The sequence below is a fragment of the Aotus nancymaae genome, unplaced genomic scaffold, assembly GCF_030222135.1.
Source record: "Aotus nancymaae isolate 86718 unplaced genomic scaffold, 86718_ANA_hifiasm-v0.15.2.pri h1tg000067l, whole genome shotgun sequence".
NCBI classification, from domain to species: domain Eukaryota; kingdom Metazoa; phylum Chordata; class Mammalia; order Primates; family Aotidae; genus Aotus; species Aotus nancymaae.
In genome coordinates, this window is record NW_026988482.1 from 32,655,903 (window position 1) to 32,677,303 (window position 21,401).

The 21,401-nt window shown below is 46.7% G+C and overlaps 1 protein-coding gene across 4 annotated transcripts in view; it reads left to right on the top strand.

Moving 5' to 3' along the window:
* FLNB (filamin B) overlaps positions 1–21,401 on the top strand; it is a 166,383-nt gene that overhangs the window by 117,770 nt on the left and 27,212 nt on the right. Inside the window, exons 24-35 of one of the 4 annotated variants that reach the window (XM_064367262.1) lie at positions 386–546; positions 4,250–4,417; positions 5,443–5,535; positions 6,368–6,491; positions 8,464–8,620; positions 9,828–10,017; positions 12,118–12,365; positions 15,625–15,696; positions 16,418–16,520; positions 17,233–17,373; positions 20,155–20,283; positions 21,046–21,219. In XM_064367262.1, coding sequence (XP_064223332.1) covers positions 386–546; positions 4,250–4,417; positions 5,443–5,535; positions 6,368–6,491; positions 8,464–8,620; positions 9,828–10,017; positions 12,118–12,365; positions 15,625–15,696; positions 16,418–16,520; positions 17,233–17,373; positions 20,155–20,283; positions 21,046–21,219 — 1,760 coding nt within the window. The remainder of the gene's footprint in view (positions 1–385; positions 547–4,249; positions 4,418–5,442; positions 5,536–6,367; positions 6,492–8,463; positions 8,621–9,827; positions 10,018–12,117; positions 12,366–15,624; positions 15,697–16,417; positions 16,521–17,232; positions 17,374–20,154; positions 20,284–21,045; positions 21,220–21,401) is intronic. The other 3 variants (XM_064367263.1, XM_064367264.1, XM_064367265.1) reach the window with 3 other exon arrangements.

The following is a 21,401-nucleotide window of genomic DNA, read 5'->3' on the forward strand; positions in this document are numbered from 1 at the left end:
AATATAAAAATTAGCCAGGCTTGGTAATGAATGCCTATAATCCCAGCCACTATTTGGGAGGCTGAGGCATGCAAATTGCTTGAACCCAAGAGGCATAGGTTGCAGTGAGCTGAGATCATGCCACTGCAATCCAGCCTGGGCGATGGAGTGAGACTGTCTCAAAAAATAAAAGAAAAGAAATGAAACATAAGCATCAAAAAGGAAGAATCAGAGTGTCTTTATTTATATTACACTAATGAGAAATTCTCTATGTGAGAGTTGTATCATAGTAATTGAGTTGGGGTGGCTACATGGGATAGTGTATAAAGGGAATTTGCATGAATTTTGGCAATAAGCAGACCAGCATAAATGATGCACATTTCACTTTCTTTTCCACCCTTTCCAGAGGGGCAGGAATTGGTGGGCTCGGCATAACTGTTGAGGGACCATCAGAGTCAAAGATAAATTGCAGAGACAACAAGGATGGCAGCTGCAGTGCTGAGTACATTCCTTTTGCTCCAGGGGATTATGATGTTAATATCACATATGGAGGAGCCCACATCCCTGGTAAGCGAGTCCTCAGAGAGGACCCCAAAGAGTAACTGATTTTGCAGGACCTAGTTCTTGATTCGGGGAAAGCTGGTTTCTTTACAAAGTTGAAAATCTCAGGCTGGGCACAGTGGCTCACGCCTGTAATCCCCAAACTTTGGGAGGCCAAGGCATGCAGATTGCTTGAGATCGGTAGTTTGAGACCAGCCCGGGCAACATGAAGAATCCCTGTCTTTACAAAATATACAAAAATTAGCTGGGTGTGGTGGTGTGTGCCTGTAATCCTAGCTACTTGGAGTAGGGGCTGAGACCGGAGGATGTCTGAGATGGGAGCCTGGGAGGCTGAGGCTGCAGTGAGCCGAGATTGCGCCACTGTACTCCAGCCTGGGTGACAGAGCAAGACCCTGTCTCAAAATAAAAAAGTAGAGTTGATCAAGATATGCAGATTCAAATTCTCATTTGTAATGTCTTTTGTATTTAGTTATGTAGTGTACACTCACTGTGAAACAGGGTCTCTCAACTTCTGCACTATGACCCTTTGGGCCAGATGATTCTCTGTGGTGTGGGGCTGTCCAGTGCATTGCAGAGTTTTGTCAGCATCCTTGGCTTGTACCTGCTAGATGCCCGTAGCTGACTTCTTCCCCGTTCTTATTTGTGGCAACCAAAAATGTCTCTATAGCTTGCCAAATGTCTTAAGGGACAAAGTCACTCCGGGTCGAACCACTGCTGTAAAGATTCAAACAATAAATAAATATATGACTTAAGTAGTGAAGGAACCGCCCCCATTTGTTTTGTGGGGAGGACTCTCCATAGGTTCTAGATCTCTTTACTCAAATGAAATGATTGTCACCCCCACACATTTCTATTTATTTATTATTTCACTAGCTTTTGGGATACAAGTTGTTTGTGGTTACATGGATAAATTCTAGAGTGGTGAATTCTGAGACCACCCCCTCATTTTTAAAAGGGCAGATGAGTCTGTGGTGTGGATGCAAGACTAAGGACTGGGGCTGTTCCTGAGCCACTTATGCCTTGTCTCAGGTGTGGTGAGAAGAGGGCAGAGCCCCACCCCAGGACCCCAGGAGCAGGAAGAGCCGCGTGGGGTCTTGTTCTTCTCTCTGGGTGATGCTGAAAGGGGAAGGGCAGGCTGAGGTGTCCGCTGCTGGGTTCTGGGTTGATTCCCAGGCAGCTGGGGTGTCCACTGACCACACACTTTCCTGATTCCATCCCTGCTCCCTGCTTACCACATGGAAATGTGCACACACACTCACGCTCACTCTCTTTCTCTCACATTGATCAGATAGCATTGACATTCTACTCAGATACTCATTTAAGCCTCGAGTCATTTAAAACGGGGTGTTTCTCCTCAAAGTTGTGCCTGTGGCTCATTCAATATAGATTTTTTAAATTCCCGTGATCGTTAGTCTAGGGAATTTCAGCTGTGGGTAAGACAATGTTCCTGCCCTCAGAGAGCTTACTGTTTAGGGCTTATACAACTAAAACTTGTGATGACTGCTATGAAGAACGAGAATGGGGCTCGGTGACAGAATTGAGAGCTACGGGCTCCTTTTGGAGTTTTGTAACACTTGGATTGAGAGAGAGTTGGGCACAGGGAATGGGTAGAAGGCACAGGAGGGGTGAGGTGGTGGCTCCGACCTGGCAGGCAACAGTGGAAATGAACATCTCCTGGTTTTTGCAGCAACGAAACTTTTTGAAAATTGGGAAAGGCTGGTGAATGCCATCAGCTTCCAAATCCCCCTTGCAGAAAGGGGTCAGAGTTTGGCCCCTGTGGCTGACCTGCGAGCTCAAAGCAAATAGCCATCTGTGTGCCTAGCAACAGAAAGACATTCCTTTGCGGTTTTTTCATCAGGTGTGGATGGTGCTTTTTTATGTTTCAGGCTCTCTGTTGTCTCCCAGAGCCTAATGCCAGCTTCTCTAGAACCCCAGAACTTTCCCAGGCGGAGACATTTAGTAAAGTGTTGGTTGGTTGCCTTAGCGTCAGGATTCTTAGCTAAGGCAACCCATGAAGGTACTGCTGGAAACATTCAACAACCTGTTAGCTTCTAATTTGCTTTCATGGTAATTCTGGGTGCTTAAATATTAGCCCAGTTTTTCCTGGCCTGGTTAAAAACCTGGAGGGAAGTTATTTTGAACAAAGTGTCCTGTCTTACCCATAATGGCGTATTGATTTCCTGTGGTAGGCCAGCTGTGGTCTGTTGGTGGTGGCCGCTCCCTAGCCCACTGGATTGACTGGGGTTCGCAGTGCATGAGGAAGAAGGGCTGCCGTGAGGGAATGGTGACATCTGTCTGGGCATGGAACAGGGGATTGGTGGAGAGTGCTTGAGGTCTGCCATCTTGGACAGTTTATCTTACCTGGGTTTGTTAGTTCTTGGCTGCTCTCATGCTGAGTTCAGACAACTTCTGGTGAAGGTTCTGACTTTCAGAGTGGCCTCAGAGATAGTCCCTTGCCGTCAGCTGTTGACATTGAAATCCTCAACTGTCACTGTCTAAAGTAAGGTACTCTTTTGTTCTTCTCACTCCAATATGGAGGCCTGTGCTTATTTACCAGGGTTAGCCATTTATTTCATGTAGCTAAAGACCTGGATGCCATTGAAACCCAGCTGTTAGAAAGTCAGGGACTCTGTTCTTTGTGTGTCTTGGCTATCTACCATCTCTAATTCTACAAAGTATAAACTCTCTGGGATGCAAAGCAGAGAGCCCTCAGCTTCCATGGCAGTCATTAACTTTGCCAGATACCATGGGGAGCACCAGGACTCCCATGCAAGGTGAAAGGTACATGCAACCCCTTGGTGATGGGCGTGGTAGCCTGAGCTGTGCTGTGGGTATGTTGGGTGCTGTTTCTGGGGAGGTCCCCTTCCACAGAGGAGTCTATGAGTGTCCTTGGCCTGGCCCTTGTTTCTCTGTTTAGCACTTCTCTAGCAAATCTCTGTTTCCTCTCCTCAACTCCTCCATGCTTCATCTTTAAAACTGACACCCTTAAGAAGTCAGAGGCCCTCAGGGTCCCCCAGGGGGTCAGCCATGCAGCAGGGGCTCAGCTTACACTCAGGAAGTCTGCAAGGCTTCACCAGGTGGTCGGGGACCGAGAAGGCTGAGTATGGTCAGAAGGTGTGAGCTGCATTGGAGGGAGAGGGGTCTGGGGGACACACAGGAGCCATTTGTGGGAGACAGGGCTGAATGGGAGCTGCAGGGCCTGCCCATATCTCTCCGGCTCTCCGTTCTGTTCTCCCACCTCTTGGCTTCTTCCTTCAGTTCCTCCAGCAGCCTGTCTCCCCCCTCACCTCCAGGGCCCTGCACGTGCTGAGGCCTCTGCTTGAAGCACCTCTCTGTCTGCTCCCTTTTGTGCAGCAGCTGAGATGTTACTGGAAAGCTTTCTCTGGTCTCCGGCAGATCAGGTTCATTGCTTCCTGAGTGTTCCACCTTGCACACCCCCAATATGTTATATAGGATGCTAGAGTGACTTGCTTGCCTCATCCTTCTCCTGCATTGTGTGGGTTCCTCAGGGGTGTTAACCACTCAGGATCCAGCACCAGACACAACATCTACACGTAGTAGGTGCTCTGTGTTAACAGTTGACAACAATGTGTGGGCACATGAGCATTGCACACAGCAAGGCAGGGGGAACTGACTGGGGCCTGCATGATGCCATTCTGGGTGTCTCCAATTCCCCCTTGTGCTCAGAATCTCATGACCTCTCTTCCAGGCAGCCCCTTCAGGGTTCCTGTGAAGGATGTTGTGGACCCCAGCAAGGTCAAGATTGCCGGCCCCGGGCTGGGCTCAGGCGTCCGAGCCCGTGTCCTGCAGTCCTTCACGGTGGACAGCAGCAAGGCTGGCCTGGCTCCGCTGGAAGTGAGGGTCCTGGGCCCACGAGGTAAGTAGGCACCCTGCCTTCCTGCAGACATTCATCTGCCCCAGACCGAGGCAGCCGTGACCCAGAGCAGATGCTTTGCTTTTGAATTTGCTCATGAGCTTAAAATTAAATTAAAAAAAAATTCCTGTGTTTCATGTTCTAGTTAAACAGTAGAAATTCCTGCTCACAAGTAGGCAGGCTTGTTATTTCTCCAGTGATCTGTCTTTCCCCCCATTTAATAATACTGCTGTAAATGTCTTAGATGAAGCAGCAGTATTTGGGGTCTCATATGTAATATGGTGGCGACTGTCTCATTATGCATTTCAGCATTTGTGAGGGGGTGGGTTGGTCTGGATGTAGCAGATGGTGGGGGTTGGAGGTGATAACTTGTTGAGATACATTGATGTCCATGTGGTACACACAAGAACCTCTGGGAATGCCAGGTACATGGTGCATGTGATATGTGGCTTTCTCATTGTCTTAATTCCCCAGAGAAAGAGGGTATCCTGGAGAATGGGCTTTGTTGGCAATTTGGCCTGCTCTGTTGGCAGCCTGGAACTTGGGTTTGGTAAGGCTAGTGGACCATGTGGGAACAAAGCCCTGAAGTACGTGAAACTTGCCTTTTTTGGTAAATGACCATGGTTCCTCCTCCAGCACTTAAAATGTGCCTTTCTCCTTCTTAGAAGACAGTGTGCCTCATTTCTTACATAATCTGGATTTTCCTCCCCAGTGTTATGTTCTTGGATATTCACAGAAGTGGCAAATGGGGGTTTCCCTCTTTGAAGAGGAGCCTTCTCCTTCATGGAGTTCAGCAGGAGGTTATGCCCTTTGAAGCTCAGGGCAGAAGTGGTTTAGGGGAAATGAGGTCATGGGGCTGGGACTGGATGCTGTGAAGTTACTGAGCTTCAGACCTTGCATGTGTTTGCGTGCATGTATGTGTCCCTGTGTATGCGTGAATGAGAGAGGGAGAAAAGAAAGAGAGAAGCTTTACTTGGATATCTGCCTCTATTATGAAGGACTCTCAAATAACAGCCTTTTGATTTTAGCTGATGAAATGGATTCCCAGTCATGGCGCAGCCCCTTGAAAGTCCTTTCAGAGTTCTTTAAAGGTGACCCGAAGGGTGACTTTAATGAGACAGGTTTGCATTTTCCCATAGCTGCTGAATTATATAACCCAAATGCTTCTTGCTGGCCTCACTTTAAAATTGGCTTGCACCTGCCTCATCTGCTTTGCTTAATGAGCATGCCATGCTTTGATCAACCTACCCTGGAGTTGACCCATCCTTGACTCGCATGTTGGGAGCTGGGATCTGGACTCTGCAACCCAATGCATGCCTTGATTATGTTTTAGTGTAATCTCTAATATCCTCCTTGATTATGTTTTAGCATAATCTCTAACATCCTCCTCTAACAGGCTTCACCTTGAGAGTCCCCTACCCCCGTGAGATTGTCACCCTTACCTGCCCTGTACCTATGCCCCAGCATACTGGTACCACAGTGGTCTTTGCCCAAAAGTGGCCACAAGTCTTGACTGACTAGCCCATTGGTTAATTTTTGCTCTTCAGAGTTCTGAACCCTTTGGCAGTATCTCAGCTGTAGAGTAAAATTGCTACATCCTAAAGCATGCCTAACCAGCTTGAAAGCTTATAGCGTGTCTGCAACACGCATCATCCACATACACCCTCCAGCAGCAAGCACAGGCAGTCTCCTTAATTATACTCTAGGGCAGACTGAGTATATGTAAGCCAACAAAAAGCTAAAGGTGCCTCTTGGGGTCATCTCTGCAACCATGAATTGGGGATCCTGTGATTTTTTTTTTCAGGCCTATGATTATGGCTGCTTGCCTTTGTGTTACTCATCAGTGGAAACCAATAGCTCTTGGGGATAGATGTGATCCTATTTCAAACTCAGCCAAGGGTGGAGTAAAGGTGAGGCCAGGCAGCTCCTTAAACCTCTCATCTCTGTCCTCAGGCCTGGTGGAGCCCGTCAATGTGGTGGACAATGGAGATGGCACACACACAGTAACCTACACCCCATCTCAGGAGGGACCTTACATGGTATCAGTTAAATATGCTGATGAAGAGATTCCTCGCAGGTAAGCTCCATCCATCCACCCATCCATTCCTCCATCAGTACATCCATCTGCCCATCCATCCATCCATCCATCCATCCATCCCTGCATCAGTCCATCCATCTACTCATCCATTCTTCCATCAGTCCTTCCACCTACTCTTCTGTTCCTCCATCAGTTCATCCATCCACCCATCCATTCCTCTATCAGTCTATCCATCCATCTACTCATCCATTCCTCCATCAGCCCATCTATCCACCCATCCATTTCTCCATCAGTCCATTCACCCATCTGTAGAGGCAGCAAGTATTACATAGAACCTGCACCACTTGTCAGCACACACTAGCCTTGATATTTGTGGCTGCCGCTCTCTCACTCCCCCAATTCCTTTTAGACATCTTTAGTTTAAAGGTGAGCTGAAATTAAGAAGCCAGAGATCCTAACCAGGTGTGGTGGCATTCGCCTGTAATCTCAGCTACTTGGGAGAATGAGATGGGAGGATTACTTGAGCCCAAGAGTTTGAGGCCAGCCTGGGCGACAGAGACCGTCCCCTGACATCTCTTAAAAAAAAAACTGTAGTAGTAGTAGTCAAGAATCATTGAAGAAATAAAGAATTTATTGGTTTATCAGAGGCTTCCTTTTGGTGAACCTGCAAGTAGTTTTCTGATTACGACAAGTCTTTACTTCAGGGTTTGGTTGATAATAGCATTTCCAGAAGGTTTTAAATAGAAACCTTGTTCCATGTTCATATTATTACCAAAAAATGTTACGTAAGCTCCTCACCTCTTAGAACAATCTCTAAGTGTTTTCTTTTCTTCTTTTTAAAAATCATGCCCCTTAAGATGAAAAACTTTGACCCATGTCCCCTAACACATATTTTATATAGAAATAAGCATGGCCGGGTGCAGTGGCTCATGCCTGTAATCCCAGCACTTTGAGAGGCCGAGGCGGGTGGATCATGAGGTCAACAGATCGAGACCATCCTGGCCAACATGGTGAAACCCCGTCTCTACTAAAAATACAAACAAATTAGCCGGGCGTGGTGGCACACACCTGTGGTCCTAGCTACTTGGGAGGCTGAGGCGGAAGAATCACTTGAACTCAGGAGGCGGAGGTTGCAGTGAGCCAAGATTGCGCCACTGCACTCCAGCCTGGTGACAGAGCAAGACTCCGTTTCAAAAAAAAAAAGAAATAAGCATATTAGCTCTATTTAGAAATATATAATTTATAAATTACATTTATATATTGCTTTACTAATATATTGTGTGCCATATAAAGCATACTAAATATAGAATAATTATAGATACAGAATATAGAATAAGATGAGATAAAAATATTAAAACTGAAGTTCCAGTATTCTCTTTCTACTTGGTGATCATCATCTTAGCATAACAAAAGTGGGCTGTGTTTAACTCTGTGTTTCCCAAACTAATTTGGGAGCCTCTTCCTCCTTAAGCCATTTATATCCCTTGGAACAGAGGTCCCCAACCCTTGGACCACGGACTGGTACACATCCATGGCATGTTAGGAATTGGGCCGCACAGTGATGGCTGAACGGGCATTACTGCCTGAGCTCCGCTCCTGTCAGATCAGCAGCGACATTACATTCTTATAGGAGTGAGAGCCCTATTATGAACTGAGCATGCAAGGGACCTAGGTTGGGCACTAACTAATGCCTGATGATCTGAGGTGGAACAGTTTCATCCCGAGAGCATTCCCCCACCATGCCCACTGGTCTTTCAGGAAACCAGTCCCTAGTGCCAAAAAGGTTGGGGACCGCTGCCTTGGAACTCGCTCAGGGCAAAACCAGTCTGTCATATAAAGGTTACTACCTCATGGTTGTAAATTTCCGCTGGACTTAGGCACCTTGACTAACTCACTGTCTTATCTGCTGTAGAAACCCCCTTTTCAATCCCATTCTTCTGTGTGAGAAAAGTCAGATGTAGCTGGGTTGACATGTATCCTTACTGACCGGGGTGTGTGTGTGTCTATCCAGTCCCTTCAAGGTCAAAGTCCTTCCCACATATGATGCCAGCAAAGTGACTGCCAGTGGCCCCGGCCTCAGTTCCTATGGTGTGCCTGCCAGTCTACCTGTGGACTTTGCCATCGATGCCAGAGATGCCGGGGAAGGCCTGCTTGCTGTCCAGATAACGGTAACTTGGAGTTATTTTCTGAGCCAAACCTTAATCTTAAGACTTAATTTCCTGGCCAGATTTAAGAACAAGTGTTTCAATAACCAGTTTCTGACTCAGTGCAAGTGTTTGTTAGATTTTCCCACCAAAGAGTCAGTAAATGTGCAGAAGAATAAGCGTGTTCACCTCAGAGATGTGAGGGTGTAGCTCCAAGAACCACTTTTTGGTGAATCTCCTATGTTTTGTTACTGCATCTATTCCTATGTTTTTATTTTTATTTTTTTTTAAAGATGGGGTTTTGCCATGTTTCCCAGTCTTGTCTTAACTCTCCTGGACTCAAGCAATCCTCCTGCCTCAGCCTCCCAAAGTGCTGGGATTACAGGCATGAGACACTGCGTATGTTTTTATTTTTAAATGTTTTAAATTATTCTTTGGATCAGTTAAGACTAGGTTATGCTACATATCACAGTAAACCATAAGAGTAGCTGAAATAAATGAGATTATTCTTTCTTGTTAAGAAAGCCCAGGTTAAGCCACCTGGGTGCCCTGCAGCTCATCGGAAGCCACAGGAAGCCGGCTCCATCTGTCTGCTCCTCTACCTAGCATGTGGCTTCTGTCCCTTAAGGTCTCCTCCCAGACCGTAAGGTTGCCAGTGCTCTGGCTATCACGTCCATGTGGCAGGCCAGAAGAAGGAAGAAAGAAGGGAAAAGGGTGTCCTCTCTGCTCAGTTGGCTCTCTTAAGCAGCCCTACCAAAAGTCCATCATAGACTTCCACTCCCTTCTGATTTATTGGGGGTTGGTCACAAGTCACATCACCTAGTGGCAAGGATGCTAGGAAGTGGAGTCCCGTCTTCTGGGAGCAGTGCACCTAGCTAAGAGTTCGGGTCCTGTTAATAAAGAGAAAAAGGAGACTGGATATGGTGGTGTGTGAGCAGGAACCTCTGCCTCCTCCCCTCCCTACATTTCAGAAGATTCTGAGCTAAAACGCTATTGGTTCACCAGACAACAAAATTACTGAAAATTGGCCATGTCCATCATGGTGTTAAAGGGATCTGTGACCCTCTACTCTCCCTACCAAAAAACAAAACAAAACTAGATTGTATTAAGCTATCAATTTTGTCTCTTCTCTCTAGAGGCACTAATTAATAAGGAAAATATGTCAAGGTTTTCCATGAATATTTTCTACATCTTGACAACATCCTAAATAGCATTTCTCTATGATCCACAGGACCAAGAGGGAAAACCCAAAAGAGCCATTGTCCATGACAATAAAGATGGCACATATGCTGTCACTTACATCCCGGACAAGACCGGACGCTATATGATTGGGGTCACCTACGGAGGTGACAACATCCCACTTTCTCCTTATCGCATCCGAGCCACACAGACGGGCGATGCCAGCAAGTGCCTGGCCACAGGTGAGTACAGGGCATCTCAAGGTCAGGACCACAGGGTTTGCAGTCAGAAAGCCGGGCTCTTGCCCCTCTCTGTGACTTACAACCTACATGATCCAGGCATGTTGCTCAACCTCACTGAACTTCAGTTTGACATAGATTGAAGCTCTTTTTTTTTGAGAACATTTAGATCCAAGAAGCTCTTCTAAGGAACAGAGACTGTTTTACAGGGTTATTGCACAGATTAGATGAGGTCAGGCATGAAAAATACTTGGCACAGTGACAGGTACCTGATAACTATTATTATATGCTTTTGAAGTAGGTACATTTGTTGAGAACCCAACTCTGATGGCGGCTCCCATGAAAAGCAGCAAATTTCTGCCTTTCATGAGTAGATAGTTTAGTTACTCAGGATTCATTCGGGAGCATTTCAGGTCAGCATTAGAGAAACACATTTAAGGATCTAGGTTTTTCTCAACATGCATGTGTAAACCTCTCAGGAATTCTCCATGAATATTTGAGCATCACAATTCTTTGGTTTCTTTCTTTTTTTTTCCCTCCTCCTTCCTTCAGTTTCTAAGACACAACTATTGAGTATCACACCTTACTTTTTTTTTTTGAGATGGAGTCTTGCTCTGTTGCCCAGGCTGGAGTGCAGTGGCACAGTCTTGGCTCACTACAGCCTCAGCCTCCTGAGTAGCTGGGACCACAGGTGCCTGCCACCATGCCCGGCTAATTTTTGTATTTTTAGTGGAGACGGGGTTTCACTATATTGGCCAGGCTGGTCTCGAACTCCTGACCTCAAGTGATCTACCCTCCTTGGCCTCCCAAAGTGCTGGGATTACAGATGTGAGCCACTGTGCCTGGCCAAGTATTTTCAGTTTTTAAGAACAGCCCTTGGGCAGTTCAGTGCTGCTGCTCAAGCAGATTTTAACCCATGAATCCCCATCTCTAAAATGAGACAGATTTACTTCTCTTTAAATAAGAAGACTAAACACAGGACCACCCTGGATGTGTTCTGTTTCTCTCGTAGCCCATTTTCTTTGAATGGAGAAAATCTAGGCTTTCAGGGCAAGGTTGTAAATTTTGGCTCACCCGTGGCAAAAATTGAGAAATTTTGGAATGCCGGCCAATGCACCACCTCCTAGGTCTATGCAGCTATCAGTAACAACCAGATCGTCTTTACTAATCGATAGCATGTTAATGTTGGATGGGGACTTCCCCATTGCCTTCCAGGCCTTATTTCCTACCCCAGCTCAGGCAGAGTCCTGAGCTGCATACTTGCCTTTTGGCCACACCTCTTGATCTGTCATTCAGGGCCTTCCACAGATTGACTCCAGTCTTTTCTTCCACTACTCCCTGAACAAACTGTTCTTGCCACTCTCCCTGTTACTCCTACACACTTGGCTCATATTTGCCAATGTGCTTTTAGTTCATGGCTTTTCTGCATTTACTGATGTATGGATCCTGTGCCAAGGGGCGCCAGAAGTCAGAGAGAGACTGGTCATGGGGGAGAGGTTGCAAGTCTCTCTTAGCTAACAGCACCCATCCTTCAGGATTCAGCCATGTTTCCTTTCTTTAGGAAGCCCTTTGTCAGTGCGGCAACCCTGGGATATAAATTCTTAGAGTCTTTGCCTCGATATACTGCTGGACACTTCCCTGAGGAGTTTGTTATTTTTTCTGTAACTTAGTTTCTCTTCAGCCTTTCCACTGCAATTGGAACTGTCATTCTTGGTGCCCAGCCCTGTTAGACTGTGAGCATCTTGAGAGCAGGGACTGTGTCTTGGCCACCTTTATGTGTACCTGGCACTTAAGAAAATGCCCAATATGTTTGCTGTTCAAAGTTGACCTTCATCCATACCTTTAAATCTTGGCAAACCAGGGTTGACCTTTAGTCAACACTCAGCTTACAGATCCTCCTTATTTACTAAGTGATGGATGAGGTAATCCTGTGAGCAACACCTGATCTGGGGGAATCTTTGGGATATCCCTCTGAATGGCAGCAGTCAAAGGCCTAACATTCACAGGAACAGACAGTGTGGATGGGTGTGATTTGTTCTTGGGGCTCCAGGACATGTGTCCATGGCTGATGCATCCATTCTCTTCCCCTGAACTCTTCTCCAGGTCCTGGAATCGCCTCCACTGTGAAAACTGGCGAAGAAGTAGGCTTTGTGGTTGATGCCAAGACTGCCGGGAAGGGGAAAGTGACCTGCACGGTTCTGACCCCAGATGGCACTGAGGCCGAGGCCGATGTCATTGAGAATGAAGATGGAACCTATGACATCTTCTACACAGCTGCCAAGCCGGGCACCTATGTGATCTATGTGCGCTTTGGTGGTGTTGATATTCCCAACAGCCCCTTCACTGTCATGGTAAGGAAAATTCCTTCTCCAGAGCATGCTGTTATTGGTGGAAACTATAACAGCTGCTGTTTGTTGAACCCTGATTCGTATATCCTCGCCCACTTTTTTTTCCCTTTGGAAAAAATTTCGTTAAGCAGTCGTGACCTTGTAGAGTCCCAGAGTAATCTCTAGAAACTCAGAGACCCTTTGACTCTAAGATTTTTAGAGAATCTTACTGGCCACCAAGGTGTCTATCATAATAAGGGACTAAGCCCAGGCATTTTGAAAGATAACTTCTCAGAAAAACACACCTTTACAAAAATGTTTCTACATCAAACATTACAGGTTTTTAACCTGCTAGCTCTGCCTTCTTCCATCTTCATGGCCTTTCTCCATGGCTGGAGGAGAGAGCTTCCTGATGCTGTTTTATTTGGAGACTTGATGCTGATATCCCAGGACTCAAAGTACCTCCACTTGTGTTTTGGAAAGATTCACACTTTCTGTTTGAGGGGGAAATACCTTGTCTTTTGCAGCTAGGAACATCTGGAATAAAAGGAGGGAATTATGCAAACACCTGGGTTAGTGAAAGACCAAGGTCTTTCATTTTCAATTCTAAGTGACTGATAGATCTTCCTCTGATTATTTATCTTTATTATTGCATAATAGGTCTTCCTCTGAATATTTTTCAACCAGGAAAGGGGTTAGAAACCTTAGGAGTATTACCTCACTTAACCCTCAAAACCAAGCACTGTTGGCTTTTTTACAGATGAGGCGTGCTTGGTCTAGACAGACACCAAGTGCCCTGCTGTCATCCTCGCTGGTGTCCTTTGATGCTGCGGTCAGCAGCCGCACTTGACCACAGGGTTCTTAGGCCCTTAATGACCTGGCCTTGTGCACAGCCTACAAAGCACCTTCTAATTATTTCATTTTGTGCAGCCATGGAGAGGTGCATGCAGACTCCATTCCAAACAGAAGCTCGAGGACTTTCTTCCAAACAGTCTATACTCTGTCGTAGCTTTGTTCCCTTCCATAGACGTTTGTTTATCTGTAAACAGCGCGCCAGAGATCTGGAGGCTCTTTTATGTCTCAAGTATGTAAACACTTGTCAACTTTTGACATTCTTCATTAAAGAGTGTTTTTCTCCTGTAGGAAGAAAGAAATACAGCTGGGAAGTTGATGTCCTTATTCACAGAGAAGGGTACCAGTTATAGTTTTCAGAATCTGTTTTTAGCCCATAGTGGGTTTTATCTGGTTGGTTAGAATTGGGTAGGAGGGAGGAGCAGCCAACCACCGGGCAGTGCTCATGGGTGTGCTGGTGCAGTAAGTTGGGGGTAAGAGAAGATCATATTGGGAAGGTCTAAGTGAGAAAGTCAGAGTACCTTCTCTTGTAGCTAGGAACTTAAGAACCCTTTTTGCAGAAGTGGAGGCTTCCAAACTCAATAAGAGTAGTGTCTTCTAGCCCTCGAATATGCACAAAGCAAGAATTCTTTGTGTTTACTCACTGCCCCCTGACCGCTGCTGAAGGCAGAAAGGGACGATCACCCACAGGACCTGGTTGGGTCTTTATTCTCTCATTCCAGGGAGAGAACCTTACCTATATGGACTGACCGTTCATTGACTTTGGTTGGGTGAATTCCCTGCTTCCCCTAAAGGACACCAACACTCAGCACTGCAGTCATAGCAAGTGTCTCAAGACCCACAGAGTGGTTTAACCAAATATACTATACACACACAGCACATGGAGTCATGGACAAATGGTGAGAAGTCCTGGACCAAAGGCCGTAGCTTAGCCATTGAAAGATCTTTCTTCTGACGGATGTGTCCCTGCATAGCCCCCGCAGGCAGAGGACAGGGCTGTTCCAAATGTAGCTCAAAAAGCTGCCTTTGCCTTTCTGCAGATCCCAAGATACACACAAAGCAGTTAGCGTGGGCACATAGGCCTTCCTCTGTAGGGGAGGCCTTCCAATTCTTGTTTTTCTTGTGGCAGAAGAGGGTGTTGAGAGGGGTTCCCTTGCCATGCCATTGGTTCTGTTGAATCAGGGGCATTAAATTTTTTTTTTTTTTTTTTTTGAGCTAGAATCCTACTCTGTCGTCCAGGCTGGAGTGTAGTGGTGCGATCTCGGCTCACTGCAACCTCTACCTCCTGGGTTCAAGTGATTCTCCTGCCTCAGCTTCCCGAGCAGCTGGGGTTATAGGAACCTGCCACCATGCCTGGCTAATTTTTGTATACTTAGTAGAGATAGGGTTTCACCATGTTGGCCAGGCTGGTAACTCCTGACCTCCAGTAATCCACCTGTCTCGGCCTTCCAAAGTGCTGGGATTGCCGACGTGAGCCACTGCGTCCAGCCTGAAGCATTAAATCTAAGATCTGTTAAAAATGAATTTATAAACAACTTTAAAAACATTAACTGCTGAGCATGGTGGCTTACACCTGAAATCCCAGCACTTGGGAGGCTGAGGTGTGAGGATTGCTGGAACCCAGGAGTTTAAGACCACCCTGGGCAACACAGTGAGACCCCATCTCTTAAAAAAAAAAAAAAAAAAAAAAACAGCCTGGTGTGGTTGTGCGTGCCTGTAGTCCCAACTACTCAGGAGGCTGAGGTGGGAGAATCCCCTGAGCCCAGGTTGAGGCTGTAGTAAGCTGTGATTGCGCCACTGCACTCCAGCCTGGATGACAGAGCAAAACTCTGCCTCAAAAAAAAAAAAAATTAATTAATCACAGTAGACATTTATCAAATAAAAAGAGACCTTTTTCCTGATTCTGTGCTGCAGAGATGCCTCGTGTTAGTTTTTACCTGCTTACATTTCACACACCTCAATTTCATGCCTGGGGTCACACCATACATACTGCTATTGCTTCAATATGCCATAGATACTCTGACATATTGATTCATTGGACTCAACTGCTGTGTGCCACTGGACAGACTCACCAGAAGTTACTTGACCAAACTCCTTCCAGATGGACATTAGGTTGCTTTAGTTTTTCACAACCACAGACGGCACCAGTCAAGGTCCTTATACACATCGCTTACCTATGGAGCCTCCTGCCAGCGTAGGTCTGCGTGCTAGAAGTGGGGTTGTGGGCTCCCAGGGCATGTGCATCTGACAGTTAAAGAGAGGACACCAACTTGCCTTCCAAAAGGGCAGTAAGAAAATGTCCTTCACTAGAGTGAGCAGCTCACTGTGGTTCAAGATGGGGCTGTGGGGGAAGCAGCTCTGTGGCAGTAGAGTCTACTGAGTGTATCCTTCCAGTATGGTTCCCAACTAACCTCCATTTGCCACTGACCAGGCCACAGATGGGGAAGTCACAGCCGTGGAGGAGGCACCGGTAAATGCATGTCCCCCTGGATTCAGGCCCTGGGTACAATTTTGGTTTTTTCCTTTTTGCGTTTCTGTGTTTACTCAGCCTTCATTTCAGAAAAGCTGCCATCTGCTTCTGGGATTGCTTAAGCCCTGTGGGTGTCCTGGTCATTGGTGTGCCCCTCACTGATCTGCCCATCACAATGATCCCTGCTTTTTCTGTCGTAAGATCACCTTCGCGTCACCATCCGTGCTCCATCAATCGTCAGCCGTCGTGTCTGTGATCACTCTGGGTGCAGTTTGTCTCTCCGTGTTTAAAGAGAAAGACGGACAGCTGTCTGCGGCCCGCCTGCTGCCTCTCAAAGCCGCCACTTGCACATTCAGTTTCTGTTTAAGGGGAAAGCCACCCACTGCTACTCTCTGCCACTTAAAATGCACCTTCTTTTCCAGGCCACAAGCAACTAAACCTTTCCAGATGGAGCCTATTGGGACTCATAGACATTGCTGTCTCTCACTTTTCCATTTTCCTGTGGGCGCTGCTGGGAATTTTACAAACAGACTCCCAAGTGATTGCTAACAATTGGTCAGCGTGACTTCTCCAGTCCCTCAGGTTCTACCCTGGGCTGGAGTCACTTAGACAAAGCCCATACCACAACGGGCAGCCACATTCCCAAATCCTGGCCTCACTGGTTTGCAGAATTCCCAACAGCTCTGCCCCATGTAGCTTCACCAGCTCCTGCTGTTGTCTGCTTTACCCAGTGACCACTGCCTTCTGTTTTTAGGTAACTGAAGAGGCCTATGTCCCAGTGAGTGATATGAACGGCCTGGGATTTAAGCCTTTTGACCTGGTCATTCCGTTTGCCGTCAGGAAAGGAGAAATCACTGGTAAGCACTTGCCACGAAGGCCGTCTCATTCTCACTTGCTCTCATGAGCTTCCCAGAATGGTGCCAGGGAGGTGTGTCCACTGTCCCCCAGACCCCGGGCTCCTTAACCCAGGGTCACGGGTTCTTGGTCTCGGGTGTTGGGCCATAAGCTCCTGAAACTACAGAACATGCCATGTGTGTGTTTCTCTGAAGAAGTGGCTCACTGACAGCTCAAATTACTTTCTTGAGCAGGCGCATGATTCTCTCTAGGTGAAGAACTGCTGTGTTTAGACACCTCATGACTGTCGGGTTCCTGTTTGCCCTTTCTTCCAGCCTTCTCTTATTTGACTTTTCCAGATGTGACTTTGACACTGAGTCTGTCATACAAGAGTTCCTTTCTCCCCTCAGCTTATTTTCAATGCCTGCTTCTCTTTGGTTTGATGTTCTACCGAGTCTGCTGATATCATGCTTTCAAGTCCTTTCTGAACTTGATTTTGCCAGTTGTAGAAAACTGTTTACTCAGGAGTTGCCTGCTGTATTTTGTGAAGCCAAATGGAACTGAAAAAAAAAAAAAAAGCAAATGGTCTCCTCTCTCATTTTGGGAACTGAATGAGGCAGCAATGAATATTCTTGGGTCTGGAAACCTTTATTTTGAATACACCTGTGCCCTGGGCTCAGCTTCTCCAGGGCAGGTCGCTGGTGGGGTCATTGCCCTTCTCCCTGTGCTCCATAGGGGAGGTCCACATGCCTTCTGGGAAGACGGCCACACCTGAGATTGTGGACAACAAGGACGGCACGGTCACTGTCAGATACGCCCCCACCGAGGTCGGGCTCCACGAGATGCACATCAAATACATGGGCAGCCACATCCCTGGTAAGTTGAGCTCAGCAGGCCCAGCAGGGTTCCACCATTCGAGGCATCTGAGCAGCCTGCAGATAGACGCTCCTCAGCCACTGTGCAGGTAGCGGCTCTCGGCAACAGGCTGGGGAATGCAGCGTCGGCACCCCTGTGAAACCAAACAGCCTGGGACCCCAGCAGTTCCAGCTGATTTCTAAAAGGGATGATGTGGCTCAGCATCTTGGGTCACAGCGCCAGCCTTTGGGTCTGTGGTTGTTTATCTTTGTCACTGTGCAGAGTGTGGCCAGAGGTCAAGCTGGGAGAAAAATGTCAGGCATGGTGAGGGACTTTCCAGCCTGGCCTGCAGAGCCCTGTGTGGCCTGGGAGCTTGGGGCGGGGTCAGAGGCGGAGGAAGAGGACAGGGGAAGCCAGCTCAGGTTGCATGGGCCACCAGCCAGCACAGTGTTGCACTTTCACTCTTTCTTTTTGTAGTCGTTTAAAGATTTGTTTTTTAGTTTAATATTTTGAGTATGTAACACATTCTCATGGTTCAAAAGTAAAAATGATAGGGAGAAATGTTTCCTTCCCACTCATATCCTCCATCTTTTTTTATGTTCAACTTCAGAGTTTTAAGGTTTTATTTTATTTTTGTAGAGATAGGGTCTCACTATGTTGCCCAGGTTGGTCTTGAACTCCTGTCCTCTAGCAGACCTCCTGCTTTGATCTCCTAAACTGTTGGGATAACAGGCATGAGCCGCCATCCCTGGCCAATTTCAGTGGTTTTTTTTGTTTTTTTTGAGGCAGAGTCTCGCTCTGTCCCCCAGGCTGGAGTGCAAGTGGCGCGATCTCAGCTCACTGCAACCTCCGCCTACTGAGTTCAAGTGATTCTTCTGCCTCAGCCTCCCGAGTAACTGGGATTACAGGCATGTGCCACCATACCTGGCTAATTTTTCTGATTTTAGTAGAGATGGGGTTTCACCACATCGATCAGGCTGGTCTCAAACTCCTAACCTTGTGATCCCCCCACCTCAGCCTTCCAAAGTGCTGGGATTACAGGCATCAGCCGCTACGCCCGGCAATTTCAGAGTATTTTTAAGACTCTCCGTGCAAATGGAAATGCAGATGTGTAAGAGAGTATCATCCCAGCCTTCCCTCATGTGGACGAACCATTACGTATTTGTCCACTTCCCTATTGGAGGGCGTTTTGATTCTTCTGCCCTTGCCGTCCCCAGCCTTGCTGCAGCAAATCGATTTTTCTCCTAGTCACCTCATACTCACGAAGGTGTATCTGTGAGATTTAGTTACCAGAGGAGGCACTGCTGGGGCCCCAGTGCAGGCATCTATGATTGTGACAGTTCTTGCCAAATTGCCCTTCAGAGGGGCTGTCGTAATTCATATATCCACCAGCCATGGAGGAGAGCACCTTCTTTTCCACAAATTTGCCAGTAGAATATGCTGTCGAATTGTTGGATCTTTGCCAGTCTGATGGTTGGAAAAAAACAGAGTCTCAGCGTTGCTTTATTTGCACTTCTCTTGTGAATGAGACTGCACAACTTTCCATATGTCTATTTGTATTTCTTTCTCTGTGAACTGAACGTCTGGATCCACAGCCTGTTTTTCTATTTGGTTACTGGTCTTTGTCTTATAGTTTCTAAGAGCAATTTAAACATTGGAGAGATAAGCCCTTTGTGATAGGAGTCGCAAATATTTCTCTTAGATTGGCATTTTCTTTAGTTGTGTGTGCATAATATTTGTTTAAAGCAAAAATGTATTGCCTGTTTCTATATAAATTTTCTAAACCAGCAGATGGAGAGAGAGGAAAAAATGTCTTTCTCACATCTGCCATACACTTCCACTGCTGGTGTGAGTTGTGCATCTTTTCAGATGTTTCTCTCTGGATCTACAAACATGCATACAATTTTGTTCTATTTTGTTTTTAAAGGAATAGCATAATGGTATTCATAGTTTATAGCAACTTGCTCTTTTTTTTTTTGGAGATGGAGTCTCACTCTGTTGCCCATGCTAAAGTGCAGTGGTGCAATCTTAGCTCACTGCAGCCTCCACCTCCCAGGTTCAAGCAATCCTCCTGCCTCAGTGCCTAGTAGCTGGGACTACAGGCATGTGCCACCATGCCTGGCTGATTTTTGTATTTTTAGTAGAGACAGGGTTTTGCCATATTGGCCAGGCTGGTCTCGAACTCCTGACCTCAGGTGAGCCGCTGCACCCAGCCACTTATTTTCTTTTTAATGCGTCATATTATGGATAATTTCTCAAGTTAGTAAACACAGGTTTTCCTCACTGGCCCATGAGTGGATCCACATTTATTTAACTGGTCCTCATGTGTACCTGAACACTGCAGAAATGAAAGTGCTGACATGGGGCTAGGAGTTGGGGTGGGTGGGGAAGACCACTGTGGGGTTGACTCCTTGCATTTTGAGTGGCATGGGCAAATGACCTTCCAAAAGCCCTTTCCACTTACCTTCCCTCTGGCCATGGGTCCTTTCACCACCCAGTGCAGAAGTTTCTTCCTTATTTGTCAGGTTGAGCTGGATTACCTTACCTTAGCCCCCTCCCTCGTTTGGAGCAGCCTCCAGGATTGTTTTTCTTACATTGTGATTGAAGGAATAATACTGCATAGACCCTCTCTGGTATCCTAGGATAGGGTTGTGGGTACACCTGCATGCATCTGTTTCTGTCTCTGCCTCTGCTTAGGAGGTGCCAAACCTGTGGACAGGTGAGTGTTAAGATGCTGGTTGTCCGAGGTCTTCATTTACCCCTTAATGAGCACCAGTTTTGTTTGTGTCCTTTGTAACCCAGAGAGCCCACTCCAGTTCTACGTGAACTACCCCAACAGTGGAAGCGTTTCTGCATATGGTCCAGGCCTCGTGTATGGAGTGGCCAACAAAACTGCCACCTTCACCATCGTCACGGAGGATGCAGGAGAAGGTACCGTGTGGTTTATGTGTTTATAAGCCTCCAACCTTCCATTCGGAGGGTGAGGTGTACAGGGTTCCAGGGCGGCTTTTAAAAATGAGACAATTGAATGGTAGTATTTGTCTTGTCTTTTTTCTCGTATAAATCTGTTTCTTCTGTAGAGCTGCTTTGTTTTCTACCCAGACCAGACATTTTTGAAGTCCTTTGTGTTCTAATTGAAATCAGATTCATGCTATGAAATACTTTATGTGACTTGTCTGGAATTTAAGTATGTTTTGGTTGGTGATGTTTTTGTTCTTTTTGCACATGTATCCACAAGACCACGTGACTTACTGAGTGGCTCTTTTTGATAAAGCTCTGTGCCCATCCCTGAGGTATTCATGGAGACTCCCAAATCTGTGGTTCTAATGGGATTTCCATGATGGCAACCAGTGCCCGATGGGCAGGGATGATCCACCTCTGCCCCCCAGCGCCCACCATCTCCTATGTGTAATTGACGTGCCGGGCTTCTTCCCTTTCTCATCCCATGCATCCTGAGAGTAGAGAGAGCGCCAGGGTTTCTTGCAGTGAAGAACTCAGACATTTGGGATTTCTTCTCCATGGATGTTTTTACTACGTAGACTGCTTTGTTCTGACATATGCCCCTTTGCCCACAGCTCACGTGGAGTGCATCAGTCTATTGTCCTCAGAATCAAGGCTGCCCTGGATGAGTTGTTACAAAGATACTCTTAAGGAAACTCCCTAACACCCCTTCATCCCTGTTCCCACTTGTAGGTGGTCTGGACTTGGCTATTGAGGGCCCCTCAAAAGCAGAAATCAGCTGCATTGACAATAAAGATGGGACATGCACAGTAACCTACCTGCCCACTCTGCCAGGCGACTACAGCATTCTGGTCAAATACAATGACAAGCACATCCCCGGCAGCCCCTTCACAGCCAAGATCACAGGTAGGGTTGTCTGGATTGTGTGGGCTTCCTAATGAGAAATATGGCTGCCCCTGACTGCTACCCTCATTATCAGACCACAGGCAGCAGGCTAGACATCTCTTTGAGTTTAGGTTTCATGGAGACTCATTGAGGAGGAGCAGGGGATGTAAGTCCAATTTTGGGCTGGCTAAATTCTTTCCTTG